Source organism: Pelodiscus sinensis, chromosome 10 (assembly GCF_052426305.1).
Source record: "Pelodiscus sinensis isolate ZL-2025 chromosome 10, ASM5242630v1, whole genome shotgun sequence".
Lineage (NCBI taxonomy): Eukaryota > Metazoa > Chordata > Testudines > Trionychidae > Pelodiscus > Pelodiscus sinensis.
Genome location: NC_143061.1, coordinates 53,542,558 through 53,554,750, shown reverse-complemented (window position 1 = coordinate 53,554,750; position 12,193 = coordinate 53,542,558). Strand labels below are relative to the sequence as shown.

Genomic DNA, 12,193 nt, shown 5'->3' with positions numbered 1-12,193 from the left:
GCTGCAGGCGGGGGGCGGGTGACGTCATCAGGCGGTGGGCGGGGCCGGGGCGGGCGGAGCGGGCCCGGCGCGATGGCGGCGGCGCTGGAGCTGGAGAAGCTGCGGATGGCGGGGGCCGGCCTGGCCCTGGCGGTGCTCACCAGCGGGGGGGACGCGCAAGGTCAGACCCCCCCCCGCGCCCCTCGGTCCTGGCGGGGGGACCCGCTCCTGCCCCCCCCCCGCGGGCCGCACGTGCCGCAAGCGGAGTCACGTGGCGCGGTCGTGGAACGTGCCGCTCGTCATGGCGACAGGCCCGAGCAATGGATCCGCCCCCCCCCCCCCCCCCCGCGCGGCGCCAGGCATGGGGGTGACAGGCGTGGGGGAGGGGTTGGGGTTGTGTGTGACACAGGTGTGGGGGTGTGGGGGGGTGACAGGCGTGGGGCTGTGGGGGAGGGGTTGGGGTTGTGTGTGACACAGGTGTGGGGGTGTGGGGGGGTGACAGGCATGGGGCTGTGGGGGAGGGGTTGGGGTTGTGTGTGACACAGGTGTGGAGGTGTGGGGGGGTGACAGGCATGGGGCTGTGGGGGAGGGGTTGGGGTTGTGTGTGACACAGGTGTGGAGGTGTGGGGGGGTGACAGGCGTGGGGCTGTGGGGGAGGGGTTGGGGTTGTGTGTGACACAGGTGTGGGGGTGTGGGGGGGTGACAGGCGTGGGGCTGTGGGGGAGGGGTTGGGGTTGTGTGTGACACAGGTGTGGGGGTGTGGGGGGGTGACAGGCATGGGGCTGTGGGGGAGGGGTTGGGGTTGTGTGTGACACAGGTGTGGGGGTGTGGGGGGGTGACAGGCATGGGGCTGTGGGGGAGGGGTTGGGGTTGTGTGTGACACAGGTGTGGAGGTGTGGGGGGGTGACAGGCATGGGGCTGTGGGGGAGGGGTTGGGGTTGTGTGTGACGCAGGCATGGGGCTGTGGGGGAGGGGTTGGGGTTGTGTGACGCAGGCGTGGGGTGTGGGGGGGTGACAGGTGTGGGGCTGTGGGGGAGGGGTTGGGGTTGTGTGTGACACAGGTGGGGGTGTGGGGGGGTGACAGGCAAGGGGCTGTGGGGGAGGGGTTGGGGTTGTGTGTGACACAGGTGGGGGTGTGGGGGGGTGACAGGCGAGGGGCTGTGGGGGAGGGGTTGGGGTTGTGTGTGACACAGGCGTGGGGTGTGGGGGGGTGACAGGTGTGGGGCTGTGGGGGAGGGGTTGGGGTTGTGTGTGACACAGGTGGGGGTGTGGGGGGGTGACAGGCAAGGGGCTGTGGGGGAGGGGTTGGGGTTGTGTGTGACGCAGGCGTTGACACGCGGCGAGCGGCGTTGGGGTCTGCGCAGTGAGGGTCAGGACGCAGGGACGCCCGTTACTCTCTGGCATCGTCTTTGGGTGCAGCCCCCGGCGCGCCCGGCCGTGGAGCCAGGCCTTGCTTCTCGGACATACCTTCACCTGGAATGTGAGCAGAACAAAATCCGGGCACGACGATGCGCTTTGCTGCTCTCACATTGTCCACCCTGCGTGTGTGAGCGACACCTTTCCTGCGACTGTCTGGTGCATGGACAGGGCAGGGACTGTTACTCCATTTGTACAGGGCCTGGCACAATGGGGCCCTGGTCTTGGATAGCCCGTGGGCCACTATAATAACCACAGATTCACAGAATCCTAGACTTGGAAGGGACCTCGAGAGATCAAGTCGAGTCCCCTGCCCTCAGGGCAGGACCAAGCACCATTAGACCATCCCTGATAGATGTCCTGTCTAACCTGCTCTGAGATATCTCCAGTGATGGAGATTCCACAACCTCCCTCGGCGATTTATTGCAGTGTTTAACCACCCTGACACGCAGGACGTTTTTCTTAATGTCCAACCTAAACCTCCCCTGTTGCAATTTAAGCCCATTGCTTCTTGTTCTATCCCCAGAGGCCAAGGAGAACAATTTTTCTCCCTCCTCCTTGTGACACCCTTTCAGATACTTGAAAACTGCTATCTTGTCCCCCCTCAGTCAACTGTCCCGCTGCCGGCGTCCTCAGAGGCTTTGCTCCCCGTCTCCCTGGTCTGCTGGTCTCCAGCAGACCAGGGAGACTGGGAACAAAGCCGCGGAGGACCCAGGCGGCGGGACCGCGGTGCGTCTCGGTCCGCCGCCCGCGTCTTCCTGGTCTGCTGGGGTGGGGGTGGCGCAGCTAGTATGCCCCCCCCCCCCCAGCAGACTAGGCTTTTCTCCGGACGCCTGTGGCAGAGCAGCTGGGGCGCTGCCGGTTAGTCCCGCAGCGCCGCTCTGGGCGCTACTGGACCAACCCGGCAGCACCCCAGCTGCTCTGCCCCAGGCGTCCTGATTCAGCAGCGGCTGGTCAGTTTCAGCAGTGGCTGGTCAGTTTCAGCAGCGGCTGAATCAGGACGCCTGGGGCAGAGCAGCTGGGGTGCTGCTGGGTTGGTCCAGTAGCGCTGAGGAGCGGTGCTACTGGAGCAACCCAGCAGCACCCCAGCTGCTCTGCCCCAGGCATCCCCAAGTCAGCTGCTGCTGAAACTGACCAGCGCTGACTACAGGAAGCCCCAGGCAGAGTTGCTCTGCCCCGGGCTTCCTGGAATCAGCCGCTGATCAGTTTCAGCAGCAGCTGACTTGGGGATGCTTGGGGTTCTTAAGTTGATTCTGTATGTAAGTCAGAACTGGCGGTCAGTTTCAGCAGTGTCTGAATCTGGACGCCAGTTCCGACTTACATACAGATTCAACTTAAGAACAAACCTACAGTCCCTATCTTGTACGTAACCCAGGGACTGCCTGTATACCATGTCCACCGCGTCTCCCTTATCCACGAGACTTGTTATCCTATCAAAGACAGTGTGCAGACATCTAACTTTTTTCTAAGTAATTTTTAACTTATTCTTTTTTTTACTTTAACATCTAACCCCACCCCATTCCCACCATGGTGATTACAAATAAGCATTCAAAGGGCAGTGGTAAGGTGTATCTAATCTCTGTGCCTATGTGAGTCTGTAATGAGATGAGCACAGAGTGCAGCTCTTAAGGCATGAGCTGTATTGATTAAACCAGGGGTGGGGAACCTAAGGCCTGGAGGACGGATGCGGCCCCTGGCTTGTCTGGATCCAGCCCCCGAGTTTCAGGGCTCCCCTCCCAGCCCACTGCTGTGCTCCTCATCCTGCTCAGACTCCGTACCTCAAGCCTGCTTCTTGGCAGCCCCTCCCACACACTGAACCCTTCATTTTTGGCCCCACCTCAGAGCGTAGGGGGGCCCACAAAATCTACTAGCCTGGCCCCCCCCAGGCATGTGGGGAGTGTCTTTCTCCTTAGTTAGGGGCTACATCAATGAGGGGGGAGGAGGTTTGTCTTCTCTCTTTTGTTCTGCCCCCTTCTGATTTTTCTGTGGGTCAGTGACTCCCAACCTGAAAAAGGGTCCTGTTCCCCCCCCCCTCCCCCCGATTTAAGCATTGCTTAACAGCAGCAAGGGGCTGGTGGAACCTGCAGCCTGCTACTGTCTCGTCTGACCTCTCTGGTCCAACCCCCCTTCCAAAATGCAGAATGAGCTTCGGTCTCTGCGTCCATCCCCTGCACTCTGGCGTAGCGGCAGCTGCTGTACCCCCGCTATGTCAAAAAGAACAGGAATATTGTGGTGCCGATTCCACTTTCACAGGCTCAGCCACGAGAGCACTGATGTGGCTTAAAATAAAAGTCTAGAACGGGTTTTAGACTGGCGACCATGACGTATTTTCACCCTCGCCCTCCGAAGGGGCGGAAGCAGCTGTAGCCAGGCACTCCACACATTTCACCGTGGCACAAAAAGCAGTTCTGGAAAACTTGAGCCTAGAAGGTGAATGTTTTGGAAAACTGGCTGCAGCTGAAAACAAGGAGTTATTATGCAAATGCTTTTGGATCTTTTCCTCTTGTTTTCAGTGGATTCCTCCCTCCATAGTCTGTTGTCGTTCCTTATCGAGTAATCTGTCTAATGTAGATGGTCAAACCTTATGGCAGAGCCTTTGTCCACTTGTGTAAAATGCCATCTGTGCCAGTAAGTGATCGTAATACTCCTAGCTATGTGCCCTTTGAAAAAATCCCAAACCATTCCTCTTCCCTGTTGCTTACATCCTTCGAATGCCTGTGGGGGTCACGTTCCCTTGTGGCAAAATTCTGTGCACTTCGATCTCTTCTGGCCTTAATTCCGCGTGTCTGGCTTCCGCGTGCCTCAGTTTCTGGACCCTGTTGTGGTAGTACCCTTTCTTCCCGTGCTGCGTGAACGTATTGAGAGCCGTGGGCTAGATGCTCGAACGGCGTAGGTCGGCTTAGATGCCTTGATTTCAGCGGAGTGACGCTGATTTACACGACCTGCTGACGTGGCTCTGCCTGTTTATTGCCTGGATAACGCACCCTCTGCTCTTCCAAGTATCACAGCCCTTTTTGACATTTCTCGTGTCTACTGGCAGTGGCAGCAATCGGATGGAAAACCCGAAGTCTGGTGGCATCTCAGTTAACCCCACTAAGCTTTGTTTTAGAGTGACTCATGAAACCAGGGTCGGAGCAGCCTGCCTGCCTGATAGAAAATACCCGATTTTTCCAAATACCAATTCAGGAGAGCAGATATGCACATGCTTAACGTTAGGCCTATGAGCACTTCTTTCCTGAATCGGGGCCCATCCACCCAGCTTTTACGGGTTCCCTCCTGCCCAATGCATTTCCCTGTGTAGACCCACCCGGCTGAGATGACGGTATTTTTCCTCTCTGCAGTTTCATTCTCGGCCAGAGGATAAACGCATAGACGGTTTGTGGATTAGTTTGTTTTACATGCCGCAGTCCAAGGATTAGCGAACGCCTGCATTAGATTCCGGGAGTGCCTCTGCCCTCGGGGAGACATTTCTAAGGCGCCTCTGGCCTGTAGACAAGAGCTTGCACAATCTCTTCTTTTAACTTCTCTCCTGCTTCATTGATGCTTATCTGGCAGGGCAAAGGGCCTCGTCATGGGGACAGGACCTGCTCTGATTTCAGAATCAGAAGCTGGGAGGAAGCGGAGGGTTTCTTACAATTAGGCCACTTTAAGGATGAACTACAGGCAAGATCATATTGTATCTGTTTACAGGCTCCAACAGCCTTTTGTAAATTTCCGAAGGGGCAGTAAGTACAGTACCTAGCTGTAGTTCCTGTGGATCCAGTGCTGCACATGCTAAGCAGGTGTGTCTCACAGCTCCCGTGAATAGCCCTGGGGAAGTTAATAAATCACAGGAAAGGACACGGTGTTTGTGAGATCTGGCCCAGTGTAACCAGGGTGGCGGGTTTTAATCTGTGCTCCACAGATCCCTAGATCCGCAGACTATGTCTCAGGCTTCCAAAGGGGGTTGTGCCTCCATTTGAATGTTTTTAGGGGTCTGGAAATGAAAAAAAGTTGAAACTTACTACACTAAGATTCCCCTTTTAACAAGGCTTGAGAACACCTAGGAATTGTGATTGCTGCTCCTGATGGATCCCTTCCCCCCCTCCCCTCACTCTAATCCATTAGATTAGTTCGTATGTCTCATTCACCTAGGTTGTCAACTCTTGGGGGGATGGGCTGTCACGCCTGTACTGTGCCCTGCCTGGGATGATGCGTACTAATGCACTGTGAATATTCATGTGACACACTCTCTTCTCCCGTAGTCAGCTGCTTGTGTCCTGGTTTTGCTGCCAGAGTCAATAACAGCACAAAGAGCAGCTAACTAAAGCATGAACAAACTGTTCCCTTGCTACCCCTTTTTTTCCATCTGCCTTTGCTGAGGGTAGCTGGCACGGTGTACCGGAGGAGCCCCAGGAGGGCTGCACTTGCATCTCTGGCTTGCAAGGCAGTGGTAAATCTGAGGTTGTTTGACCCACTTCTCTTCTCAAACCACCGTCTCCATTTCTCTTTCTCTTGGAGCCTGACGGGCAGGCTTGTCACTTTGAGCAGCGCTTTTGCGTGTCACCGCTAAGCAAACCACGGATAGAAGGATCCCTCTTGGCAGACACTTGAGAAATCCTCTTGTTCAATTTCCTGCAGCCAACAGGAAACGCCTCGAAGTGGCATCGGGGGTTGTGTAGAATCAGAGCTGCCACTTTCAAACCCCAATGTTTCCAGCCCGTCTGACTGCACCGAAACGGGAACGGTGTGTGAATGCAAACAGGGAGTCTGCAGAGGCCCCCCAAGACTGGAGTGAAGGCAGGAGAGGGAAGTCACAGCAAATTGCAGTTAAAACTATGAAAAAGAAAGTTGACGGCATGTCACAGTTAAATGCAACAACCCTCTTCCTGAACGGGGCCCGGCCTGTCAGCCTAAACTCCCAGGCACGTGGCAGGTACATTTTCAGGGCCTGCCCTCTGACAAAGCCTGGTTCTGCGTCTGGGCAAGGGTTTACCTGACCAGCTCTGTTGCTGCTTTGACCGTGTGGTTTCATTTCTTTCTAACAAAGAAAAGCGGTTTTTAACGTGGTTTGTGGGACACACATCGGTTGGATCAGCTGAATCTCTGGCAGCGTCGCTGGAGTCAGCCCGTAATGAGCACGAATGAAAGGCTGCCTTGTTGTGCGGGGCGAGCTGAGCCAAAGTTAATGCCGCCTGAATCTGCCCAGGATTCACAGAAGTTTGTCCGGCGTTCAGATAACTGCTAGCCTTCTGCCCCCACTAGCACGACTCTGGCCCCACGGGGCGGACACTGGCATTAACGCTGTGTGAAGTGGCCGTGCCAAACCCAGGACTGTGTGATGTGAGCAGTCGCTGTGGAATCTGGCACGGGAATTGCCCAAATGGGGTAAAAGGACTGAAAATTGCTGCAGTATCTTCCAAGGGCATGAAATTGACTTGGAATGAAAGGGGTGTGCATCAGGGGTGTAAAAATCCCACTTGATTAGTTAACCAGGTAAAGATTATGTTTAACCAGTGCGCCGATTCAATGAGATGGGCGGCAGCCCCCGCCGGTTAACTGAAACAGGCGGTGAGGCTTGCTGGTTAACGGGTTAACCCAGGGGTCTCCAACCTTTTTAAGCACAAGATCGCTTTTTGAATTTGTCAGTTTAGGATCTACCACAAACCCAAATACCCCTGCTCCACCCCTTCACTGGGGCCCCGCCCTTCTCACTCTGTGGTGATGGGGTACAGGCAAGGGGGACAGGGTGACATCAGCACCCCCTGCCTCTGTTTCTCCCACCCTGCACAACAAGCGGTTGGCTCCCAGGGGCAGCGCTGAACAGGAGTACCAGGGCAGTGCCGGGAGGGGCAGCTGAAGTGCCAGCACCTGACAGCCTCTTGGCCAAACCAGCCAGGATCACCTGTCAGAGGCTCCAAGATCGACTGGTAGATCCCGATCGACTGGTTGGTGACCACTGGGTTAACCATTCGCATCCCTAGCATGCACAGAGGGAGGTGCTGAACTGAATTGTTCCAGACCCGAACAAAGAGCATTAAGGAGAACCTGGCCACGCCCAGGGGGTGACCTTTTGTAGTGTAGGACCAGCCTTGGAGAGGAGTGTCTCTCAGTCAGTCAACAGCCGGTCCTCTCTAGGCTGTAGCAGTCCATCTGAATTAGGCCAACAGCCAAGTGATTGTAGGGCACCTCCTCATGTTGTGACTAGTCCTTCCCAAGCACCGCTCCCTTGGGCTGTCTCTGAGCTGGAGTTGTCTGAGCCCGGAATAGTGAGGTGGCTTGTCTGTGCTACGCAGCTTTTAGCAACACAGCTCTGTCGACACCGCCCTGGTGCTAAAAGTCAGCACGTGAAAATGCTATTTGGTGGCACTTTTGCTGACAGTACAGTTCCACCCCCACGAGGGGTGTCGTGTGGTAGCCTTCACGTTTGCCCTTGCTGCAGCAAAACTTTGCCATTCAGGGGGCTGGAGGGGGGGGGGGGGCGTTAAGCCCCAGTGAAAAATGAAAGTTTTGTCAATCTAGTGCAAGTGTGGACAAGTTACTAGCCCCGTAGAGACCTGCTGGCCTGCACTGTATCTGGTTCTAGGCAGGCTGAATTGATTTCAATCAAAGCGATTGAAATCACCCAGTGGAAAGCCACAATTTAAATCTATTTTTATCAGCTGCCCTTCAGTTCTATAGAAGGGCACACACCCATTGGTTGCTATCAGCATTAACTCATGTTAATTTACAACTAAATAGACCCATGATGCTATATTTCGTACATTTTTTCCCTATCTAGGAGGACATACTATAACTATATATATTTAAGCAACCATAAGACTTAATTTTTCTTGTACACTGTATATTTGTAGTACGTTGGAAAATGGTGACACAGATTGCTGATTGACCTATTTATTGTACAGTAATTTACTTTTTGTTCTTGATTTGTATCAAGCTGCATTAGGAATGTAACTAATTTAATTAAAACACGCACAACAGCATATACAATTTATTTTTATTAAAATAACCGTACATGTTATAGATACATGCATGTATTGAAACATGTTTCCTATTTACAATGAAATGATTTCTTAAACAGGGATTAACTATTTTTGTATGCGAATCAGGTTTTTTATTTTGTTTTAAATCATCATATATTTTCCTCTTTAAAAAGAACAGGTTGTAAAATAAAAGCTTATTTAAAAGTAAAAAAATCCCATTTAATTTTAAAAAATCAGATTTTTATTTTTAAAAAATCCATCAATTTTAATCCACCCTCCTTCTAATCCAGCATTTTCCCAGATTGCCTCTTTAATTGTTGCTTGTAACCAGTAGGTTTTGATTGTTTCTGTCTGCTGCACTCTTCCCCCCTCATCTTTTCGAATCCAGAGAGGAATTGCAAAGCTTTGGGCAAGAAGCTTTGTGGTGAAATTTTCTATGGCTGATCATCTAATAGCAGTAGCTAAAAGAAACAGAAACAAAACCCAAGCAAACAGCCCACCCCCAGCTATCCCCAAAGCCCTTATTCCTAAAATCGTCTCATTTCCTTGGTCCTGCTTTCATGTCTCACCCTCCTTTCTCACCTTAGATTTCACATGTTGCTTCCCCACCCCCTCCTGTTTATTCTCTGTCTCTCATTTCCAAGGGCAGAATTTCAGGCTCTCCCTCTTCTCTCTCCCCCACCCCCACAAGCCATCTGGGGTCCCTGCTTAGCCCTGGAGCGTAGTTAAGAGGTTTAGCCACACGCTGGAGAATACAAGAGCTCACACCCGCTGTGCACAGCACAGGATGTTCGCAGGGCCAGGCTGATAATTCCTCCCAAAGGTGAGGTGACCGTAAGGTGACCCCTAGGAATTTGTGTAATGGCACTGCGAGGAGAGGCCGTGGGGGACGGAGACGTGTGGGGCCGTTTATTCTGTTCGGTCTGTCCAGTTTAGCTAGACATGAGGAAATGGCTACTTACAATGTGTTACTTTCCTGTACGTGAAGCTACTTACCTGTATTAAGTGTAGATAACTTTCTGATTCCTGCACGAGGTATCAGCTGGTAAATTCCCTTAACCCATCATTTTGACGGTGAGAAATTGTAATACTCTTACTCCCCCAACTGTCTCAAAAGTATTCAGAGGGGTAGCCGTGTTGTTCTGTAACTGGAAAAACTTAACAAATAGTCTAGGGCTTTGTCTAGACTTGCAAGTTTTTCCGCAAAAGCAGCTGCTTTTGTGGAAAAACTTACCAGCTGTCTACACTGGGCACTTGAATTTCCACAAGAACTCTGACTTCCTACTGTCTGAAATCAGTGCTTCTTGCGGAAATACTATGCTGCTCCCGTTCGGGCAAAAGTCCCTTTTGCGCAAAGCTTTTGCGCAAAAGGGCCAGTGTAGACAGCTCAGATTTGTTTTGCGCAAAAAAGCCCCGATGGCGAAAATGGCGATTGGGGCTTTTTTGCGGAAAAGCGCGTCGAGATTGGCCACGGACGCTTTTCCGCAAAAAGTGCTTTTGCGGAAAAGTGTCCGTGCCTATCTAGATGCTCTTTTCTGCAAATGCTTTTAACGGAAAACGAAAAACGGAAGACGTAGCCTAGCAGTACCTTAAGGACTAACAAAACGTGGATGGTATCATCTACATTTTTTGATCGTTTCTAAGGTGCTGCTAGACTGTTTGTTGGTTGTTCAGATTTTCCCCAACTTTGTGATTGCCAAATCGCGATTCTGAATTGGGGAGCGGTGATCTAACCGCAACCTGAACCGTACGGACCTGTGAGGTCCCCTGTTTTGTGGCTCGATGCCCCAGTGCCCAGCTTTGAGGTGTTCAAGGGCTGTGGGTAATTCTCTACTCCCTTTGCAGGAATGAACGCTGCCGTCCGTGCCGTGACTCGCATGGGAATATACGTCGGAGCAAAAGTGTTCCTGATCTATGAGGTTCGAGTCTGCATTCGAATCGGTCGTTCTCCAGATGGTCCAGCTTTGGGGCGCAGGGGCTGTGAAACTTGGCAGGGGAAATAAACTGGGGCTTGATGATCAGCGACTGCGCAGCAGCCGGTCTCCTCTGGCAACCTCTGCGCAGGGCCTGCCTGTGACAGGGCAGGGCGCTCGGCCCCGGCTTTGCAAGCGATTACACGGCAGCGGATGAAGTGAAGGGGCTGAGCCCAGGCGCCGCGGCCCCTCGTCTCCAGCGTGGTGCTGTCATGACTGGCAGCCCGGGGAGCCCCCAGGCTGGGACGGACGGGTTAGCGACAGCTCAGGACAGGTCCATGGGCAGAGCTGCTGGGCAGGAGACGCCCCTTCTCGTGGCTCCTGAGTGTCACGATCCCCACGTGTCTCTCCAGGGCCCCTCCACTCCCACTGTCTAGTGGTGTCTCCATTTAGCGCCGAGAGGCGCTGGGGCCCAGTGGGTGCGGATGGGTGGAGGCGGCTGGGGCTTTGAAAGCAGGCCCCTTCCCCCGCAGGGACTGTGACGCTCGAATGCCAGAGCTGGGGGCTTCCCTGCAGGCCGGCTCCAAGCCCCTGGAAGTCAGCGGAGGCCGTTGCGTTGGTGCCCGTGGGTCGGACTCCATAGCTTTCAGCTCCTCCGCGCTGCCTCAGGCGGGTTGTTTGGCCTTGGACCTTGGCCAGTGGCGCCTTTCCCCCGATAGCGTCCTCAGCTACAGCCTAGAGAGCCATTGCTGGGGGATAAAGGCTCGTTACATTTTAAACAAAGCAATTCCCGCTTAAAACAAGCGACGTTGGAGGGTTTTCTCTCCTGGATCCTTCCACCATGAAAAGTAGTCCCAAGTGCAATGACAAGAACAAGGAAATTCTTTCCTGTTCTCTGCTTCCTGGAACGTGCTTGGTTTTCTGCTCCCGTGGGCTCTACGGGCCCTTTCTCCGCTTGCGCCAAACAAAGTCAGCTCGGGCCGTTGCACTTCCCCACTAGCAGATGAGTGGCTGAGCCAGCCATTGTGGGGAGAGGAGCCGTTTAAAACTCCCCCTTTGGCTTCTGTCAGCCCCCCACGCCTGCCTGGGGGAGCTGGGTTAGACGCTAGCTGCTTGGAGGGCTCACGGCCGGGGGGCCGGGCCGACGGGAGGCTGTGGGATGTGTCCCGGGCGTTGTTCCGTTCCTTCGATGCGGGCGTGCTGAGGGGAGCCGCTGTCCTGGCAGCCAGGGCCTCTCCCCGCTGGCCTGTGGCTCGGGAGCATTCTGTGCGGCTCACCGTTGGCTCTCCTGGCTCTCGAGGGGCTTCCCGCCGCTGGGCCACGGACACGTGTGGGGCCAGGCCTCTGTGGGACCGTGGCACAGCGCCGTGGGTTTGGCTCCGTTGGCTTTACACGGGCCACGGGGCTGGCCTCTCGCGCTTTATGAGAAATGGTCGAACTCTCTTCTCTTTCCCCCGCTACGGTGGCCAGGTGCCCAGTTTGCAGCCGGAGCGTCGGTCGCAAAGGGCCTGGCGGTGTCCGGACACCAAAAGTCTGGTTACTGCCGGTGGGGAAGGGGCCGGGTCATCCCCGTGCCAGTCCCATCTCAGCTGGGCCCACTGCCTGTGGGGCTGCAGCCCCCCGGCGCGTCTCCGAGGGGGAGAGGTGAAGAGCAGTGAGCCATGGGGGAAGGAGCAATGGGGGGCGCTTGGGGGAGGACGTGGGCAGAGGGGGACTGGGCAGGGCAGAGGAGGTTCTGGCACTCCTGTTGGGGGTGCCTGGTTTCGAAATAGTACGACGCTGGCATCTGTCCCCCACGTGCACGGTGAGACGTGCGGGTTTCCCTGCCCCGTACGCCCTGAGGAGACAGTCAGGGAAGGGAAGAGCAGGGAGAGGGGCAGCTGGCTAAAAACCATGTCCCTCCGCCGTGTTTCTGCCCACCGG

At 54.7% G+C, this 12,193-nt stretch overlaps 1 protein-coding gene across 1 annotated transcript in view; it reads left to right on the top strand.

Moving 5' to 3' along the window:
- The window catches only part of PFKL (phosphofructokinase, liver type), a 32,051-nt gene continuing 19,858 nt past the window's right edge, over positions 1–12,193 (top strand). Inside the window, exons 1-2 of the mRNA XM_075937309.2 lie at positions 1–160; positions 10,203–10,276. Coding sequence (XP_075793424.1) covers positions 73–160; positions 10,203–10,276 — 162 coding nt within the window. The 5' untranslated portion in view covers positions 1–72. The remainder of the gene's footprint in view (positions 161–10,202; positions 10,277–12,193) is intronic.